At 34.2% G+C, this 23,027-nt stretch overlaps 1 protein-coding gene across 19 annotated transcripts in view; it reads right to left on the reverse strand.

Annotated features, from left to right (window-relative positions):
- Nucleotides 1–23,027, reverse strand: part of Robo2 (roundabout guidance receptor 2) — a 1,537,051-nt gene that overhangs the window by 488,341 nt on the left and 1,025,683 nt on the right. For all 19 annotated transcript variants that reach the window (XM_078044445.1, XM_078044443.1, XM_078044442.1 and 16 more), the window contains one exon: nt 6,938–7,264. In XM_078044445.1, the coding sequence (XP_077900571.1) occupies nt 6,938–7,264 (327 nt within the window). The remainder of the gene's footprint in view (nt 1–6,937; nt 7,265–23,027) is intronic.

Consider the following 23,027-nt stretch of genomic DNA (forward strand, 5'->3'; position numbering starts at 1 on the left):
GACATTCAATGTTTCCACATAATTAAATATTTGATGATATTTTTAATTAATGGAATCCCAATTGATGGACATGACACAGGGAGGCCACCACAGAAGCCACTCAGTAACATTTACCAAACACTAGATATGTTCATGCCTGCTTGACACTAAGAGGAGAGTTAGACACAGAGAATATTCAAATAAAACCCTACCAACCAGGCACAGTGGTACACACACATAATCCCTGCCACTTAGGAGGCTGACACAGGAGAATCATGTTCGAGGCCAGTCTGGGAAACTTAATGAGACCTGTCTTGAAATTAACAATCAAAATGGCTGAGGATGTAGCTCAGTGGTAAAGCGCTTCTGGGTTCAATCCCCATTAATGCAGGAAAAAATAAATAAATAAAAAGGAACAATGAAACCACATGTCCACATAAAAACTTGTTCAAAAATAATCACAGCTAGGGCTGGGGTTGTGGTTCAGCACTAGAGTGCTTGACTTGCACATGTGAGACATTGGGTTCGATCCTCAGCACCACATAAAAATAAACAAACAAAATAAAGTTTTGTGTCCATCTACAACTAAAAAAAATAATACTATTTTTTAAAAAATAATCATAGCTATGGATACTGATCCATAATGGGGGACCTGGAAAAAATGGAGGAACTTTGATTGGGCAAAGGGGAGGGAGGGAGGGGAGGGGAAATGAGGACAGGAAAGATGGTGGAATGAGATGGACATTATAACCCTAGGTAATAATGACTGCACATACAGTGTGATGCTATATTGTATATAACCAGAGAAATGAAAAATTGTGCTGTAATTATGTACAATTAATCAAAATGAATTCTGCTATCATATATATCAAATTAAAATTAATTAAAAATAATAATCATAGTCACATAATTCATAATAGGCAAATATAGAAACAACTTAAATGTCTACCAACTGACAAATAGATAAGCAAATTGTGGTATATCAATACCATGGAATACTATTCAGCCATAAAAAGAAATGAAGTACTGTTACATGCCATAACAGACATGATCCTTGAAAGCATTAATACCAAGGGAAAGAAGTCAGTCATAAAAGACACAGATTGAATGATTCCATATATTAAATTTGAAAGACAGCAAATTTATAGATATAGAAAATGGATTAGAGTTTGCTTAGTTTTAGGGCAGGAATAGTCAGAAAGAATGTGAATTGACTGAGCATAGGTACAGTGAGAGAAACTGAAACATTCTAAATTAGATTTCAGTGGTGGTTACAGGACTTTGTGAACATACTAAAGAATATTAATGATATATTTTAAGTGGGCAAAAAATATGGTATGTAATTATATCACAATAATGTGATTTTTTAATGGTCTCCATGGCTTAAACTTTTTGCAATTTAAAATATCTTATATCTCAAATAAGAATAAAGTTGTTGTCTGAATAAAATTTATCTACAGCCAAAATAAAATAAAAACATAAAAAATTGCATATTTATCAACTTGAAGACATCAAGGAATCTATTTACCTTATGTTCATTTTCAGTGTCAACTTTGCCCTCTCACACTAAAGTCTGTCTACTTCTGTAACTTCTATTCCTTGTACAGATAAAACATCAATTTCATTTTGGATTTAAAGCAAACAGGGTCATTATGTTGGTAGAGTGTTCCATGGCTTTGCTATTCTAGCAATCTGTGACCTATAAATAATGCAAGACCTATTCCTTCTCTAAATGACTTTCTTGTAGCACGGGCCTTGATAACAAAAGAAAAACAGAAAGAAATGAAGAAAACAGAAAACAAAAGGAAGGAAAAAATAAAAGAAAGGAATTACCCTGTAGTCATGAAATTCAATTTATTTCTTCTTGCCCTACTGAATTAAGGATTATGCTTGTTCTGTCTTTTGTAGTCTACCAAAAGCTAACTTTGGAACAGTTTGTCATTTTATTTATCAAAGCAAAGCGAATGAATGTGAATCACAATTAACCTGAAAAGTTCCTGTGTTTTGCTTTAGAAGTAAGAACAGGGGGAAAAAAAAAAAAAAAGATCGGTTTCTATGTGACCCTTAACCCTTGAACCACAACCTCCTGCCACGAACACGTTCAGTACCTCATTTAATCTCTCCTCTCTGCGCTGGCATAGTGCTGAGGAAAGGAAACGGAAAAAATAATCTGGGGACTTCATCAATTTTTCATGAATTTTCATTTAGGCCAGAACCCCTCTTCCCCTGGTCGATAGATCAAGCTGCTGTCATATATTTACCACCTGGGGCTACAGCTGCTATCTCTAGAGGCTGCCACTGACTCTGGCTGTATCCAGGGCAGCCGCACTCCTTCCAGGGCCCCTTGTGCTCCTGCTCCACACACACACCAGAGCACTTGTTTGGAGCTGAAACCCTATCTGCCCCAGCCAGGCCCTGGCTTTCCTGGTGGTCCCATCAGAGCACTGCACATTAACTTTTTCAGTGCCAGGCCTCTTGCTTGTGGCCCCTGCAACTCCTCTTTTCTAACTATTCAAATGTTGCTTTTTGCCTAAAGATCTTTCTTGAGTTCAAGTGATTTGAAAAGCACTTTCTGCATTGCTTTTTATTTCCCTCAAACCAAGGGGGGAAAAAAGCAACAAAAGAGGTAAGCAATTTAAATTTCCACTGCAATGATTAGTCTGAGTATTATTTATCTTCATTGCATCGTTCCATTACATAAAACTAACTATACATTAAAGGAAAAAGGAAAAGTGTATGAATATGGTACAGGATAGAACAGGCTGATTTTTCACTTGCCCAATCAAGACAATGACATTTCACATATCATACTAGAGCAAAATTCAGTTCTTTTTGTAATTAGAAAGGAAAGTATGGAGAAGCAAAGGGAGTCACACATTTTCCATAGTGTTTTTTCTTTATCAATAATCATTTCACAGGAAAAGCTTTGACAAGTTTGGTCTGCTGGTAATAAGATACTTTTGATCTCATGCTTACACCTGGAGCCCTGGTTCCTGTCTGAAGTACCCCAGGAAAGATTTTACAATATGTGCCAACATTTGGGGTTTTCCCAACTGTTGTTGAGGAAAAATTTTACTGACATCTTATGGAGAAAGGCCAAAGATGCCTCTAAACTTTCTACAATATAGAACACAAGCCCCCACAATACAAAATTATCCAACTTCTAAAGGCAATTGCAGATGTTGAGATACCCTAGTTTTCACACACCCCATTCCGAGTTGCAGCCTTGAAAGAACAGACATCATTTGCCACTCCAGCTGCACTACCCAGTCCTTCTTCAACTGCTGTGATGTGTGTCTCCAGTGCTAGAGTCCACAGGTGCTTTCTTGGTACTTGGTACTAGGTAGAGTCCACCAAGTATTTTCTTAAATGTATTTTGTTCTTCTTGTCACTTCATTGCCCATATCTTATCATACCTCTTCTGAGCCCGAGTCTCCTGCACTGGTACTTTTTTTCTTTGCTCCCCATTAAATACAGGGGTACTAAGCAGTGATGTCCATGTTTATCAACTGTTTCCCCATACATATGGCTTGCCTGAGAACTCACGTTTACTTTTCCCACTCCAATTTCTTCAACCTCTACCTGGAAAAGACCTCTCCTCTCAATTCCAGAATTTTGTTCATTATTGAAATGTGAGAATTTTTTCCCTTGATATCTCCTTGGCATGCTAAATCATATAGTTAAAGTTGACAACTATCCCTTGTGTCCACTGGTTATTTTATCATATCCTGTCTCTATGGATAGTAGGACTACATATGCAGACAGTCAGCAGAAATGAATATCTGGGAATCACACTCAATCTTCCCAAATTTGTCATAAAGTGATATGAAATAAAATGTTAATTACTAAAAATGTTAATTCCTAAATGTGTTTCTAAGCATTTCCTCCTATCATCAGTCTTTACAGTTTTCAGTTTAAAATCTAAGATGAACTCTTCTCTGAATTATTTAACAATTGCTTAACTCTTCTCAGACTTTACTCATCATCCCTTTAATATAATTTTCAATTAGTTTTTAAAGACTATCCTTGTACAAAACAAAAAAAGTCTGCATTTTATGAATCAGCTTATGCCTACCTTCCCAATTTATTCTGCTCACCAACCTCACATCAAGCTCCCTGCAGTTTTCCAAACACCCAGTGTTCTTTTATACTTTTCTTTTTATCTACCAGGATGATCTTCCATTTCAGGTTACATCCCAGACATTCTCACCTGACCTTCAAATCAGAGCTCAAATAATATATCCTCTTAGAATCTTTCTTCTTCTTCTTCTTCTTTTTTTTTTAATGTCTGTAGGTAACAGCCAGAATCCTCTCTTAAAATAATTTATCTAGGAAGAATTAAATATTTTCCTCTCTGGGTTCCCACAGTATCTTTTACTTGTTTCTATAATGGTCTTTATGTTTCATTCATTTAATTCATTGTAATGCTATATCTACATTCATCTACTTCATATATGTCTACTTCATTATTCCAAGTAGATTGTGTGCTATTTGAGAATAGATTGGAATATCTCTTCTTCTTTATTATAATCTAACACCTCTTTTAGAGATTATCCACATTCCATTAACAGATGAGGACTTGAATGCACCTTGACTGAGCAGTTAGTTGAGTAGTACAAAATATAAAGGCAAACACTGATATCATTTTCAGCTAGTCCTCCATCATTTTATAATGAAATAATTAGTTACCAATGGGTATCAAAAAATCACAATTCCTTGACCCAAATTTGCATATTAATATGTTTTATGAGCTACATAAGAAGACTGATGAGCTCATGGAAAGCACTAAGCAATATATAAATGAAGATTATTTGATCTTGTGTTACCTCAGATGGCATGAACTGACATGGTACTAGCAGAAAGAATATTATTCACTAACTAAATCCAATTTGGAAGCCTTCTTATTTACTTCTCTAGATCATAAGTAAATTCAAGCATTTCTACAGCTCATTTATTTCAAAATAAAATACGCTACTGTCAAGTTACTTGAAAAAGAATCATGGTTTAAATTTTTTCCTTCTGAAAAAGTTTGATTCATTATTAATGACGCAATTAGGAAAGACAGTAATCCTCAGATGAAACAAAAATAAAACATGCATGTGTGTGGGTTGCACTTTTAACATAGCTAAGACTCAGAGAGAAATAAAAGAAATCTATGAGTAACCAACAATAAGACAATTAGTTTAAATAAACCATAGTTTGGGGAACAAAAATTAGTTGAGGATTTAAAGCAGTTATTTGCTGCTGGGGACATAAAAGGAAAAAAAACTTCTTATTTTCATTTATGTAAAACAGGTTAAACACCACTGACATTGGTTTTATATATATCACAATCCCCTCAATTTAAAAATTAGAAGATTCAGGACCTTATCTTAGATTTCCCATTATAGCTTATAGTTTGCATCTTGGTCATTAAATCACCATAGATTTCATTTTCTTTTCCTACAAAATGGGAGAATAATGCCTGTCATATTGACAATAAAGCAGTCAACAGGGAAAATATATCAATAGAATTTTACGTTGAAATACTTTAATGTGTTTGAAATGTTCCAGAAATAAAAGATAAAAATGAAGCTGGGAGTGGTGGCACACACCTGGAATACAAGCTACTTAGGAGGCTGAGAAAGGAAGATCACAAGATTGAAGCCAACTTGGGTAACTAATTGAGATCTGATATCAAAATAAAATAAAAAGGGTTGGGGATGTAACTCTGTGGCAGAGCAATTCCAGGTTTTAATCCCCAGGATCATAAAAAAAAAATCACAAATGGAAAAGTTAGGAATATTTGCATTCTTGAGGTTTTGTTTGTATATTTCACTAAAACTACATGTGTTCATATATCTTACTAAGCCACATGTTTATTTTTTGTGGTATCGTTTTTTTGGAAAAAAAATATCTGATGTCCAATGCAAAATGGCACTAAAAGTTAAGATTCTATTGTTCATATCTCAAAGTTTTTCACACAAAATAAAGTAGATCTTGGAATTTGTGTCATTTTTTTCCAATTGGAGTGACACACTTTAAGCATCAGTGGGTTTTATGGTAGAAACTATAAATCAGAGGAAAGGAGGCTTCCACCAGGACAACAAAATAAGAAACAGTAAGATTTTCTTTATCAAAGATGCTCTCATGTGTAAAGACAATTTTATATTTAAAAAAATTGAATACTCTGATATACAACCTTTGTAATCCAGTGGGATACCATGAAGAATGTGATTGATCACCATTACTAACTTTAATTAAAGACATTGGTCCAGGAGCTATTACTCAGCACTCCCAGCCCAGTTCTACTCCTTAATTCTCTTATCTTCTGAAGACCTATTTAAAACCAGAAAGTTGAAGATTACAATATTTTTTAGGAAAAGTTATTGCCATCTTCTTCACAATTCATTCTATATAAAATTATTCCTAAGAACAGTTCAGAAGTTTTACATATATATAATATATATCTATACACACATACATATGTGTATATATTAAACCTCTAAATAGTTTATTAGTTTATATATCATATATGCACGTGTGTATACAGATATATATGTATATATATGTATATATATATATATACACATATATATTACAAATAATATATACGTACCAAAAATAGGTATGATATTGAATTTATACCTTGAATTAGATATCATGTCACACTGCAACTTTAATTTTAACATAGCCAACTTTAATACTTGGTTATATCTCCCATTAAAAATGCAAATTTTAAATATGGGCAGCATCATGAATCACCACCTTTAACATGAGAACAATCTCCACATTGATTTAATATCAACAAATGTGTCGTAATACCTCTTACATTATTTTAATCAGATTTCTTTGGAGAAGCCAAAATGAAATTAGGTAGTACACTGATTCTTAGACAGTATTAAGCATCTATGGGAAACAATTAAAATTTTCTAAGACTAACGTCAATGTGCATATGAGGTTCATTATGTTCACTTACATGCCACTTCCAGAGATGCATTTCGACTCACTGCTTCGCCAAGATAGTTCCTTGCAACACAGACGTAGCTCCCTTCATCAGGTTTACTTCTGCGCCCATGCACGATGCGCAAGAAGAATAAGGATCCGCTGGGCAGAAGCATCCTGTGCGACCGGGGATCATCCTTGTCGGTCTCCACCCGCTCACCATCCTTGTACCATTCAATGGTGGGTGTTGGTCGGCCCTCCGCCTTACAGTTCAGAGTGGTGGGCTCTCCCTTAGAGACAATGACATCCGAAGGGTGTTCCACAATCCGTGGGGGAAAATCTTCCTGGCGGAGTCGAGATCCTACAAACACGACAGAACAAGATGAGCTTTAACATCTCCATGATGATGAAGTTGAGTTTTTCCATTATTTAGTTGAATAACTGAACACAATTGCTTTATTTATGAATCCCACTTTTGATTTTTAGGCAGCTCATAAGTCATACCAACTCTTTTGTAGAATGAAACAACATATCAATAACTTAATGTTTATTCTAGTTAGTTACATTTCCATGAATTTTTTAGTGTTTTTTTTTATTATTTTGTGCCACTTTTTATTAAGAAGGAACCTGTATTAGTATTTTAAAGTGTAAACAACAAAGAACTGAAATGTCCAAGGAATCACATTAGCCATCACATATAGACAGTAACTCTTACATTGTATTATTTCCTTCATACAACAAATGCATAATATTTAAGCAAAATTGAATCCTTACTGAGCAAACATTTTTTGCATATACTGCCTTCTCTTTATCTTTCTCTGCCTTTATCTTCTGTTTGACTTTTAGCATTTCTGCCTGGATGGCTTTATCTTCTGGTACAGTGCTTTGGTATTTGATGAGTCCATTTCAAGAGCCTCTAAACAACTGTCAATTGCTCCCTACCAATTTGACCTCTTCAGTTTACAAGCACCAATATTCAGCACACAGTTTAAGGCAATAGATTGCAGCCTGGATCCGTCTGCTTTCTCAGTAACAGCCTTTGAACTATCCACATAGCTGAAAACCTTTCCATATTTTTTAATAGCCATGAATCTTGACAAGCAAAAAGATTTTCTTTGGGGACCAACATGTTGAAATGGGGGAAAAAACCTAATTTCCTGTCTGAAGTACTTACTAAGAAAGGTAAGCGGGAAGTGCTTAGAAGACAAGGGTTACCACTTACTGGGCTGGCACTGTGTTATCACACTTCAACACAAAAGAGGCCAATGAATTATGAACAGTATAGCTCATGTAATACTTGAGGAAGTAGTTTTGGAGTGGTATCAGTTGCCCAGAAATGTAGATGAAATGAACAGAACAGGCAACACATGAACCCAAGTTTGTCTGTCTGAGGAATTTAAGTAATAAGTCACCAAGTTAAAGTGAAATGTATTCTAGGGTGGTTTAAGAAAGCATCATAGGATAAAAACAAAGCTTTAACCCTAACTACAGCATAATAAGAGACCTCTTCCCAAAAAGGTGGCAGAAAGAAAATATGTCACCTGAGTGAAGAAAACACACAGACTGAAGCAACACCATGAACAAAGGGTAGAGCAATGAGATTATGCACGTACTGCATTTCATAACCAGGGAGCAACTTGATGTAGCTGGTGAAGATACAACTGGTCTTGAGTATGATACAAAAGGGCATGGATATCATATTAAAGAGTGTACCTTTTATCCCATGTGGCTAACAGGCTGTGAAGGGGCAGTGACTGGACTTTCTATATTAGAAAGACACTTTTATTTGCAGTATAAAAGATGGATAGCAATGGAGGTAAAAGATGAAAGAATTGGTCAAATAAAACAATAAAAAGAATCTAACCTTCAGAAATGAGGCTGCATTTAGAAAAGGGGAAGCAGTTATAAAGCATATTATAATATAGACACCTGACAGAATTTTGTATGTTGCCATATAATAAGAAAAATTGATGAGTATTGCTGTGGTCTGAATATGCTGTGACCCCAAGGTCCTTCTTTTGGAAAACTGGTTCACAGTATGGCATTGTTGAGAAAGGGTAGATCTTTAAGAAGTGGGGCATAGTGGCAGGTAGTTAGGTCATTGTGAGTAACATCCTTGGAAGGAGTTACTGCTGGATTTGTAGAGTTATCTAGTTCTTCTTGCAAGAGTGAGCTGTTTTTAAAAGAGTAAGCCTGCCTCTGAAAGGCTCTGGCTTTGTCTTTCCATTTAATCTGTCTCTTACGAGTGCACTCACAGTGCTGACATCAACCATGTTGTGTCACAGCCAGAGGCTCCCATTAGGGCCAGTGGATGCAGGCACCAGGCTCCTGGACTTCCAGGACTATGAGCTATGTAAATCTCTTGGCTCTGTAAAGTACATAGCCACCAGTACTTAGGTAGCACTGATCTCCTTCTGATATCAACGAAAGTTGAGCCACAAAGGGCTCAGTGAAATAAAAACAAAAGCACATGGTGGTACTTTAAGGTCAAGTTTTTATACAGTGTGATGTTTTGGATACTTCAAATTTCTAAGGTATTAGTAATCATTATTTGTGGTAATGTTCTATAGCTTCTGAAAATAAATTAAACTGAGATGCTAAAAGGAGTACCCATGTGTGGGCACATAATGATGACCTCAATAAGAGTTTCTTAATAGTTTGTTCTTATAATTTTCCACAATATTCACCTACTATGAATACATTTTTGATCAATAAACAGAAGTAATGTTTACTCCACAAAGTAATTTTAGTTCACTTTTAATACTAATTGAAAGTACATATTTTAAGTTAACAAAGGGAATTTAATTTGGTCATGAATAACTTGCTCTTGTTTGATGAGAATTAACTTTTAAAGTTTGTTGACTATCACTTTTTATCTTATACAGAAAAAAAAAACATACATTATAAGTGTTAGTATGTAAAGCAAGAGAGTAATTTACAGTTGACAGATAAGAATTTAAACATAAAAATGAAGGAAAGCAAATGAATAAGTAAATGCAATATGAATCTCAATAATAAAGGTTATGTATCTATAAATATCAGGTTCGTAAATCCAACAAGGCTTTGACAGAATACATAAAGTAACAATGATTTTTTAATTATCAAAAACTCCCAAAGAATTTAAATCATATTTTGCAAACCAATAACATATTCTCAAATGGAAAGGTCTGGACATATAAGAATAGAATCTGATTCTAAAATGCATGAATAGTTGCATGTCATTTTTTTATTTAAAAATGGTGGGCTACAGTCATCTTGTTTAGTATCTTCCTTATTCTTCTCTAATTTCCCATATGCAACAATCTATATTTTTCCTACTGTAAGATAATGTTGTATTGCCAAAAGTAAGCAACTTGATTTTCCACACTACTAGGTGGCTGTTTATTGTATCAAATAGTTCCCTACTATACAAGACAGTCAGACTGGATAAGGCCTAAATAAGACATGAAATATACAAATTGTATTAAATAAAATGTAAAGTCAGGTGCTGTGGCATACGCTTGTAATCCAGCAGCATGGAAGGCTGAGACATGAGAATTCCAAGTTCAAAGCCAGCCTCTGCAAATGGGAGACGCCAAGGAACTCAGTGAGACCCTGTCTCCAAATAAAATACAAAAATACAAAATAGGTCTGGAGATGTGGCTCACTGGTCAAGTGCCCCTGAGTACCAAAAAAAAAAAAAAAAAAAAAAAAAAAAAAAAAAAGGAAAAATAACAAGGGAAAAATATCTAAAATCTTTAGTAATGGATTTACAATCCAATATATTCAATGAACACACAGAAGAATTTACACATCCATCATTAGCACATAGGTACACTATGTTACATACAGATTGTTAGTGTTGTCACATCAGGATATTCCTGTAGTAAATTTATTCCCATTATAAACACTTCAAAAGGCCACCTACTGCTTATATGTAAGAAGTAAAACTATCCAGCAATTGGAAGAAATTACAGAAGCAAATTTTCATTTCCTTGGGTTAGCTGAAGCTTTCTTGGATGAAAAAAAAAAAAACATAAGCAACAGAAATAAAACTAGACAAAATGGACTTTATAAAATTTTAAAATGTGCTTACAAGAACAAATCAAAAAATGAAAGCAAACTCAGAATCAGAAAAAATATGAAAACAAATCATATATCTGATAGGAAACATACCTCAAATATATAAATAATAATTCAAAAATATAAATAACCAAATTTCAAAATGTACAAGTGGTTTTAAATTTAAAAAGAAGTTAGAAAAATAGCCAGTAAGCACACAAAAAGATGTGGGTCATCATTAATGATTAGGAAAATGCAAATCAAAATCACAATAAGATATATTTCATACCCATTAGGTGGCTATATTATTTTAAATAAAAGTAAAATAAAAAAGTGTTGTCTGAAATGAAGAAAAACTTGAGAGCTTCATATATTGCTGATGAGAATGTGAAATAGTAAGACAATCTGGGAAGTTCTGAAAACACCACTTTTTGTAGTGACCATGTGACCCAGTAATTCCATTACCCAGTAATATAGTCAGGAGGAATGAAACCACATCCTTAACACAAAAACTTATAGATGAATGTTCAAAGCAGCATTATTTATAATAGTCAAAAAAGCAGAAAAATAAAATGTTCATTAATGATGATGATGAATAAATAAATACAATGTGTTATAGCCATATGATAGAATATTATGCCTCAATAAAAATGAATAAGAACTGCCATTATGCTACAGCATGGATTAACCTTGAAAATGTAAGTGAAAAAAGCTAATCACAAAAAGTATAAATAGTACAATTTCATCTATATAAAACCTCCAGAATAGGAAAATCCATAGAAACAGGAAACTGATTAGTGAGACTTAAGCAGGGGGATGGGAGTAGAGTCAGGGGAAATGAGGAGTTACTGCTAGGGGGCATGGAGTTGCTTTGGAGGGTGATCAAAATCTACTAAGTTGAGCATAGTGACGATTACACAACTCTATAACAAAACTTGCATTGTGCACTTATAGAGGGTGTTTTGAACATATGAATTATTTATCAATAAAGCAGTTTTAAAACAGTAATATAGCCGGGCATGGTGGTGCATGCTTATAATCCCAGCAGCTCAGGAGGCTGAGGCTAGAAGATCTTGAATTCAAAGCCAGTCTCAGCAAAAGCCAGGTGCTAAGTAACTCAGTGAGGCCATTTCTCTAAATAAAATACAAAATAAAGCTGGGGATGTGGCACAGTGGTTGAGTGTCCCTGAGTTCAATCCGCAGTATCAAAAAAATAAAAAATAGAACAGTAATGTATAAAAGGGTACTATGAACAAATTTAATAAAATGTGTAACAATTTGTGTGCTCTCCTACCAATACTTGGGTCTTGAAATGACTCATATCCAGATAGAAAGAGACAGAGATAAAAAATAAAACTATAAATTTTAAGATATTATTACAAGAATGGGGATCAATTTTGAGCTCTTTCAATTTAGACATTATACAATTACAGAAGTGGTCCCTAAGAGCCAATGAGAGGCCTCATGTAGATTCATGAATTCTTTGTTATTTTGCAGAAAGATGGGTGTACATGTGGGGATATTGGGGGATGGTGATAGTCAACATATCTTGCACTAAATTTTAAAAGACGCCTGAGTCTCTACACCTTCGAAATTAGAAAGGACTATCAAAACAATTCAATTATCTGGCATAAAACAAAACAAACAAACAAACAAACAAAAAAAGCTGAGTTGTCAATAGAACTCTTTGGGGATTCCAAACCAAACTTTACAGGGGGAGCTATTCATCACATGAAGTGCAACAAAAAAGTTTAAACTCAAGAGTCTTGTTATTCAATTGTGGTCCCAGCTAGCAACACAGGTACCACACAAAGACACATTAGAAATACAGAACCCTAAGCAATCTGTGTCTGCATTTTAACAAAATCCCTCTCAAAGGATGTGGATGCAGATCAAAGTTTGAGAAGCAATGATTTAATCAGTTCTTATATGTTCTAAGAATGGTTTTATATTTTAAAAAAAGCATTTTTATAAGATAATGAGGGAGGGCTGGGGATGTGGCTCAAGCGGTAGCGCGCTCGCCTGGCATGCGTGCGACCCGGGTTCGATCCTCAGCACCACATACCAACAAAGATGTTGTGTCCGCCGAGAACTAAAAAAAAATAAATAAATAAATATTAAAAATTCTCTCTCTCTCTCCTCTCTCTCTCCTCTCTCACTCTCTCTTTAAAAAAAATAAGATAATGAGGGAGGGGAACGTAAGAGGGAGGAGAACAAAGAAGATGAAGAAAGTATATTAAAAAGGGGAGAAGAAGGAGGTCTAAGAGAGGAAAGAAAGTCTCTTGCCTATGGAGCTAGAAATGTTTACTACCTGGTCATTTACAGAAAAAGTATTCTGACCCTACTCTACCTGCTTATAACTTTCCATTAATAAATTCATTTTTAATTTATGCTTGTCTGATATAGAACCACCTCTTTTCCAGATTTCAAATGAAAAAAAATATTTTGATATAATGTTAATATTATGGACATAATGAGAAATATAGAACCCTATAATGAATGGCAATGTATCAGAAGAACTGTCTATGGTTCTAACTTTGTATGTAGCTGATATCAACTCAGGTATCCCCTATTTCTCAATTATTAATTGGGCAATCTGTCAAGTTTGAATTAAAAATATTTTGGTCAACTCTCCCTGGTTATTATTATAAAAGAAACATAATGGAAAGTAATTAGAAGATCCTACAAATGATAAGTAAATTTTTATTTTTCTTACAAAAACTTACTGTGATATAGCCATATGACATTCATAATCAAAAAGCCTGAAGAGGCAAAATAGGAACATAAGATCTTTCATTCAGAATATGCCAGGCTTTTCAAATACATGGTTGAAGGAGAAAGGAAAGAACACATACCTGATCTAGGCTAATTCCAAAACCCTCTTTTAAAGTTGCTTTCAATGAAATGAATTACCAGAATGCCTAGTTATAATTGAGCCAGCAAGTATCATTTATGTTTTTCAAAGTGCAATTCTTTGACTACTTGCATCAGATCATCTAGGTATTTCTTTTTTAATACACAAGCTGACTCAGAGTAGACCATTCACCTGACTTGGCTAGATGAAAACATTACACAGCCACATCATTCAGCCCAGACAGATGCAGATGCATCTTTGAATAATGCTCAAACCTTTGAATAGTACTCAAATTTACATAATGGATTAATTCTGCTTTTCAGAGACTCTCAAACAATGATTTTGTAATGGTTTTGGAAAAATATTTAAATTCTTTAAACTTAAGTGGTTTAAGCTCTTCAACTTTCTCTAAGGTGAAGTATAAAAATCAAAATTCATGAATACAGTTTAATTTGATTTTGTGAAGTCAATAACCACTCCTTGGTAGGGAGTGAGTACTGCAGAACTTTGTTTTCAGGAAGTAATTTCAATTATATAACAGAACAAAGAAGATAAACTACCTAGAAGAACACTTGTTTATTTCACCTCATGTGTTTCAAAGTAAATTATTCCACATTATTACAGAATACAGTATTCCTGCAACTTGGCTTTATCAACTTTTGGTCCCTCTACAAGCCAAGAAATGCATCTCAAACTTTTCTGAATTTTTCTAAGAGCAGATGAAATTCTTGGTAAATTGGGGAAAGTATGAAATACACCTCATCATGTCTACCTGCATCCTGTCATGAAGTCCGTTTTTTCTCTTCTTTAAGAGCGTATGTGATGGTGTGTCCCAATTCATAACTATATTTGTTTTAACAAACTACTTTCCAAATAGATTTTCCTAGTAATATTAACCCAGAAAGAGTCTGAATATTTACTACAATTCTAAAATGGCCAAAGATCTATCCTAGTGTGATAACTACACTAACACTGCATAAAAACATGCAGAAGAAGGAACCAGTATGTCAGAAATAAAGGATATAAGTTATTATCCAGCTAATATTATTATAATTGTCTACCTTACTTCAACCATGTGTAAATCAAAGTCATTTCGCCAATTGGTTTAGAAAAGAAATCAGATAGATTGAATGATCATCAGAGGGTGTCATGGCATTCAGTGTATCTCCCTATTCCTCCTTTAAATCATTACATATATTATTTGTGAAATTTTACACATAGAACAGTAATCACATTGGCAAGGTTCTCTTCCCTAAAGGGTGAATCTAACATTAATATTGTACTCCTTGATACATTTAGCAAGACCGGGCTATTATCTTTAGACTCAATTTCAAAAGAATTCAAGTTTTGTTACTGCTTTCTCCTCTATCAAAATAAGTCGTATTCAAAATTTCTCTTCAATGAGAGAAATATGTCTCAGTGCCACCATGAATGCTGCTCTCATTAATAAGCTAAAATATTTTCTAAGAAAATGTAATTAACAAATTCCTCTATCACTCCATCAAATCAATCCTCAGAACTTTCACATCACTGAATTTTTTCTAAATCCCAGTGTACTTCCCTTTTGCAAGAGAGAGAGAGAGAATTGGACTTTCAGATATATATATATATATTTTTTTTTTCTTGATGAAGTCCTACAATGTGATAGGATGGTAAGTAAATATTTGGAAAGCACAAAGACTCTTGCATATTTGCATACTGAAACTCAACAAAGTTCCTATTTTTAATTCTAAAACTAAAGGGTTTTATGTGTTAAAGGAATTTAAAAAATGTTTTCTTGTCAAATTCAACAGGCAGATATGTTTGTTTGTTTGTTTGTTTGTACAGGGGAGTAAACCCAAGGGTGCTGTACCTCTGAGATACATTGATTTCTTGTCCTTTGTTTTTAAATTTTGAGACAAGGTCTCCCTAAGTTACTGAGGCTGGCCTTGAACTTCTTACTCCTCCTGCCTCAGCCTCTAGAGTCACTGGGATTCAGGCATGTGTCACTACACTCAGCCAAAATGTAGCTTCAATTCTGAGAGTTCCCAGATGTACAATATGGCTCTCCAAAATAGGATGCAATGAAATGATTCCAAACTGATTAAATTGTTCAATAATGTTTCATTTCCTAAAAGCAAGTCCCCACTATTTCAAGGTCTCTATTACCATTGTATGAAATGAGGCAGAAGATTAAGATACCAGAAAAACTTTTATCTCAAAGACTGGTTATACACAGAGAGTAATTAGAGCCCCAATGAACTTTACTTTTTTCCCCCCACACCTGGGAATGGAACACAGTTGCCTTAACTTTGACTCATTCTCTGTTTACTGAATGACTTTTCATCATTCATACCCTCTTCCTCCTACCTACATTTTGGAATTCTAAAATAGAAATTCCCAAGGACTAAGTTTTAGTTGTTCTGTGTTTTGTTTTGACTTTATTTTCTGCAATTTTGTATAATTAGTTATATGACCTTGAGTAATGACTTAACCTGTTTTTAATGGCACTCTTTTTTATCCCCAAACTGAGATAATTAGAAGAATAAATTGCTCCAAAAATATTGCTCTGAAGCATGATCCACACTTTTTGGATTATCACATCAATAATGTCTTAATGGACACATCTAAAAGAGAGGATAATGAGCACAATTTAAATTTATGATCACAAAACAAAAAAATCTAAAGCTACATGACAGCATTCATACTTTTAATGAATGTATAGATTTCAAAAGTTGGCTCTTGGAAGGTTTGTCTGCTATGAAAGCCCATGTGTACCAATATATATTCTTAGCCAATCCTCTGAAATTTAACAATTATGTTAAAAGAGAAAAAAAAAGAAAAAAAAGCTTATGTAATACTTGAAATTTATTAATTTATCCTAAAACATCTATGAAATTTATTTCCATTGGCAATAAATACATGGTAAATGTTTCATTAATTTTTAAAATACAAACTTCATCAAAGATCTTCAAAATTGTCTTCCTTGTTTGGAGGGAAAAAGGTTCTATTTCAGGAAAAGGTAACCAAGAGCCATTTACAAAACTGTTTCTCTGAATTCACAAATGTATTTCAGTCCTTATTTATCTACGATTAACAGAGACTGCTAAAAATATTAAAACTAGAACACTTGTACCTCTTTTCTTCTCCACTACCCCATGCTTTATTCAGTTTATCAGATAAGTTTTAATCTTCTCTTAAGAATGTTACATTTTCTGGTTGCTCAGTTCCAAGGCACTGAACCCCTGACCTTGCCTGAGCAGGTGGGCTCCAGTATCAGTGTACCAGCATCCAGAGGGAATGTAGAACTAGTTTAAGTTAAAATCAGTAACTGAAAGCAATTGAATCCAGGGTGGCCATATGGGAATATCTCTGTAACACTAAAGAGAAATTTTGAACCACTAATCTGAAAGGTTTCCAGGAAATTTTTAGGGGTGATATTCCTCCTGAGAAATAACAAATTAATTTTCCTACTTTATAAACTCATTTTCCAACAATTCAGTGAGGAGGCAATATATTAACCTGGACTTTCATCCATTACTATTTCAAATCAATTTGCTACATCATACATGGTTGAAGGCATTCTTTAAAGAGTGATTTGCCACCAAATCAGCAGCTTTCATGGGTTATGCAGATTTGCCTTAGAATGACAAAAACAATCCCTATTCCAGGAAAGAGAACTTTGAAATTTAGCTTCTTATCATCATAGTTATAAATATTTTGACATGGTTTAGATTTACAGAATATGCAATAAATCAAACTCCAAACTCAGAAAATTGTTCGATAATGTTTAATTTTCCAAAAACTAGTAACATTGACTTGATGTAGATGATGTATGGTGTGCTACTTAACTAAACTTCTGATGTACTGATAACATTTGGGCCTTCTATTTTCTAAGATTTATATTCTGAAACTTCTACAGCAGAAACATTAATCTTACTAACTGTAGATAACAAAGACCCCCTGTCAGTGCCTAAAACACGCCATTCCTAACACCTCTGACATGTGAATACATGTACTATTTGTTAAAATTGAGTTTTGGATGAATAAATTTGCCTAGAACTCTTGTATATTTTTCTCTATGCTGAAACATTTTATTATAAAGTTAAATTGAAATTCAATGATCCTGGTTAACCTGCACACAAATTTCTTTTACTATATATTATGTTAAGTATTTTTAAAAGACAGGATTAAAAATATTAATATAATTCAGTTAGTTACTTAAATTAATAATGGCTAATCACTACCAAAAAAAAAAAACAAATCAGAGCTGTCTTAAATCAAGTGTCTCAGCTGCCTCATGTCCAAGTGATGGATAAAAGGGCTGATTTTAGGTTCATGCACTTGTAGTGAGCATTCATCTCCTGGAGACATTGGTGTACCATGTGAATGTCACTGCGTTATGCCATTACCCTTTATATATTAAACAGAAAGAGAGAGAGAGAGACCTTTATTTTAATCATTAATTTTTATGCAGTGCTGAGAATGGAACCCAGAGCTTCACACATGCAAGGCAAGCACCCTACCACTGAGCAACAACCCCAGCCCTTAAATATGATTGTTGAACTATGTATGGCCTTACATGTAATGGTAGTAAGTGATGATATGTAATTTGGTATGTATGTGCGCATGTGTCTTCTGGAGAAAAAAAGGGGGGGTACATCTTTAGAAGTTAATATAGATTCTCTGTCAGTAGAATAATTCTGGCTTGAAATTGCTCTTTTTCAAATGCTAGATAAAAGTGTGTATTCAGATAAGTTTCTTACCTCTCCATACTTTGATTCACTTATTTTAGAATTTACCAGCACCAGACCAATAACATAGCTAGTGGATTGAATGTCATTTTTGCATGTGTTGAGTGGAAGTTAGAGTTCAGAAAAAGTTTGCTATGATTACTAGCATTAGTATAATGTCTGATCTTTCATTAGGATAACCTTGATCACTATACTTAAAAGAAATATGTGACCCCATAAAGACAAAGAACCATCATTGTACAAAATATGGTCCTTTTATGTAATTTTAAGTCACTCAAAATACAGCTTCTGTGTATCCCTCTTCTCTAATTTTCTACCCATTCCTACTTACCAAACTGAAGGGCTTTCTATGCATTTTATTTGCTCCTCCTTGAAGGACTTATGTTGCATAGCTCTGTACCTTATCAGCTTTGTCATACTATATTAAGTTATAAAGATGAAAATATTAGGTGCCCAATCAATATGTTATACAAATGAGTGAATAGACAAGGTCACTTTTGTTATTCTCTCAAAGGAGCTATAAGCAGCTAATTTTTATCAAAAAGCTATTTAACAGCTTAAGAAAGTTTCTATGGCAGCTCATTACCAATTGGATAAGTAGGACATTAGTACCAAGCATTATTATCCAGGCATACTGAAGAAACAATTTCCAACCTTTATTCACTAAATTATAAACAAACATTAATTCTAAATAATTTTCTGTATCCCTCACCTATCTTATCAAAATGAGCTATACAAGCACTGATGACTTGTATTCAAGAAAATATTAAAACCGTTGCATGATTAGTATACAAAAAGCACATATGTTTTGGTAGATTTTACTCTAAATCTTAGACAGGATTAAGGGCTATCAAATGATATTTGTTGAGGGCACATCACCTGATTGAGGTGACATGATGTAAACAGGAAGATTAATTTAGAACCTATTTAAAACTCTAAACAGTAATTTCAAGGGATGGACCAAATGAAAATTATTCTTTCCCTGTAAAAGCAACCCATTTTTTTAAATCTCTAAATTAAAATCTTATGGTATTGCATATTTTTACAATAAGGCTAGACCTCTTGTAATAAAGAGAGATAGAGAGAGAGAAAGAGAGAGAGAGAGAGAGAGAGAGAGAGAGAGAGAGACCGACCAACCCCCATGTCAAGGATTAATACAGTTACCCCAATAGTAGAAAGTTTGTTTTTGTTTTTCCTTGAATTTTGGGAATAGCCATATTCAGCTTTCTTTCTTTCGTACAAAGGCCTATTGGAATTCTTGGCTGAAACTTGGACCTGGGGAGCAAAGGAGACTCTTAAAGCCAGCTGAATATAACTTGTACTTGTTGCTTTGAATGGGTTGTCACAGTTGACCAAACTGAAGGGGGCCACAGCATCACATTTCTGCAGAGGTATCTGTAGGATACATACTTAATTCACTTTTACTTCATGCAGCAAGTCTAAGTAAAATGCTTACTCCACTAAAAGCAACTTAGACAAGATTTCTGATACAAAATAGCTTGAAAAGTGGGCCAGTTAATCAGGTGCAAATAGGTTGAAATACAATCTATTTTCAAAGTTTTAGGACCCTGAAGAAATATTTTAAGTTTGAATTTTGTCCTCACTTTATGTGTTGCATTAAAATAATGAATAAGTCTGAGTTAATCTCTTTAAGGAATTTTTATTTATACAGTTTTATTTGGTAAACTAATGATTTTATTAAAACATCCATTGAAAAGCTGTGTAAATGGTTGGTTAAATTGAGACTGAAAACTAAAGTTACTTTAGTAGATAAGGAATATGTTACCTTAATGGACAGGATACTTTTCATCTGAAAATCTACTTTCCCTTCATTTTTGTCTATTAATGATATCTGTTGATTTCTTTCAAAAGTAAGCGATTCAATAAAACTTTAAATTTCCTTTCAAGAGATGTCTTCTGTTTCAGAACACAATGACCAGCAGATAATATCACTACTGCAAAAGAAATACTGAGTATAGTTTTCAGTTAAAAGATTCTGTGTGCATAGAAAAAAAAAAGAGCTTATTTTTTTCTGCTGAATGGAGAAAATCAGCAAATGGGAAGGCTATAAATGTTTTAAAATGATATTTTTCTGCTTGAATTATGTTTCACTAAAATATATGAGACTCAATTCCTCGGGTCTCTCAAAAAAACATCTGCACTTTCTAGAGAACTTATGAAAAATGTTATTTTCCACTCAGTCCATTTACTTTGAAGCCTTATCAAATGAGGGATCAAATGAAAGCAATGATCCTAGGTTTTCTTAGGTTGTTACAGGGAGGACATGGAATTAACCTCCCTCCAGCCACTCTCAAAATGCAATGCTTTCTTGTCACAAAGCAAAGGGAGTGGAACACACGGAATTATTCTGGATTATGCTAAGAGGAAATAAAATGCTGACAATGGAGGAAATAAAAAGGTATACGGCTATAGTGACTGTGAAAGACAAGAGTAATGACAACTTGGAATAAGGTGGTATTTTTCAAATATGGGAAGTTGCTTTTATAGTTTAGAATTCAATACATTCAACTCGAAAAAGCTGGACTTTATAAAGCTGCAGAATGTGAAAATTTGAAAGAAAATGTGTACAAATTATAAGAATATAGTGATGTTTGCTTCATATTCCATGTATGTATTCTGTTTCAAAGAAACTGATAAGGGCTGTGTGTTTTTAAGAGGTACAGCCAGAGGAATGAGCAATTGTGCTCCATTTGTGTACAATGTGTCAAAATGCATTCTGCTGTCTGTCATGTATAACTAATTAGAAGAATTTTTTTTTAAAAGAGATAAACAGCATGGAGTTTTTTTTTTTTTGCTTTTTTTAAAGGAAGATCATTACTGGTTTCTTTTGTTAATAATTAATTTTTCTACCATAAATGGGATAATACAAATATCTTTGAGTTGTATGTAAACCATGGAACTAAAAGTTTGAATTGAGTTCAGTAATTTCTGACTCCAGGTGACACCTCCCAAGATGTGTGTGCCTTGAACCTCTGCTCTCCCCAGTGCTTTCCACAGAACCTTCACTCCCTTGCATAGAGTCAGGTATCTTCTCTGTGAAAAGACTCAAATCTCCAGTTTAGTATTTCCAGCTAAGGAATGAGTTGGGCTTTATGCACATGCCAGCCCCAAAACTCAAGTCATCCTCTCAAATTCTGTATCTCAAAATTGTTCCCTCTCCTCTCTCCTTGTGTCATATCTCATCCTTCTTCCTCCCATCATCCCTACCTTTTTAAGTCTCCATGCTCAAATCCCCATTCTGGACTTTAACTCTTTAATTTATTCATATCCACATAGCTCAGATCCTGATGGGCTCTTCCTTTTCTCCAGGTTTATGTCTGCCTCTCAGCTTCACAGCCACCATCTCTCCAGAGGCTCAATTTCACCTTTGGCTCTTCTGAGCATCCTCCTTTCTCTCCCTCATCATTTTATTTCTAGAAAAATATCTAAGGATTTTAGAACATCTACCTGCAGTTTATCTTTAAACAAAGAAGTATGTGAAATAGCCAAACCTTCCCCAACTTTCTTGGACTACTCTAAATTCTTCCCATCCCTCTAGCCAGTAGAAATCCATTTATTCAGTCAGCTGAATTACAAATTGTGTACAATGTGTCAAAATGCATTCTGCTATCATGTATAACTAATTAGAACAATTTTTTATGCAGCCAGGATTAAGTAAATTGCTTTGGAAGACCTGAGATGAAACACAAACCTGTGAAGCACCATGCTAAGGCTTGGCATTTGTTTGGGAAGTATTTACCCATGTTATATGATGTCTTTGTGACATTGGGTTTATAGTCAAAGGTGTCAGCACATCACTTCCTGTATTAGAATTGGCCACGTTTCTGATTTTCTCAGTTGACTGTAAATTTGGAATATATTGACTACAAGAGGAAAAAATAAGATGCAGAAGGCTCTGTTTCATTGAGGTGGCCTGTGCCTGATACATTTTTCTAAACTTTCTCTTTTGACATCAGACCTGCAGGTCACCTGCCACAGATATGAATCCTTGAGCTAACTATGCTAGCTGTGATAGAATCTGGCTGACATTTTCCATACAGTTTATGACCATTTTAAATATAAAACAAAGAAAAATTGTCTATTTACTAGGTAGAAGCATAATCAATCCTAATCTCTGGATATTCCTTGGGAGACTATTAACAGAAATAATTAGAATATAGTTGGATCTATGCAGTCACACAGTTGACACATGCGCACCAGACTCAGTTTCGGTATGTCTCACATATCTAGCACATGGAATTTGAACTCCAATGCACAAAAACACTGAAACATTTCACAGGGAAAATATATCAACGGTCGAAAGTCTATCAACAATCAGCAAATGAGGAGGTCGGATCTCTGTTGTCATTAGTTTACAATCAAGTGATTACTTTAATTATCCTCACTGGGGCTCAAAAATATGTTCAACACCCAATGGTCAGTCATGGAAACAAAAGCATGAATACGAGCACGTGTATGGCTTTGCCAGGCTCAAT

The sequence above is a fragment of the Ictidomys tridecemlineatus genome, chromosome 3 (genome assembly GCF_052094955.1).
Source record: "Ictidomys tridecemlineatus isolate mIctTri1 chromosome 3, mIctTri1.hap1, whole genome shotgun sequence".
NCBI classification, from domain to species: Eukaryota; Metazoa; Chordata; class Mammalia; order Rodentia; family Sciuridae; genus Ictidomys; species Ictidomys tridecemlineatus.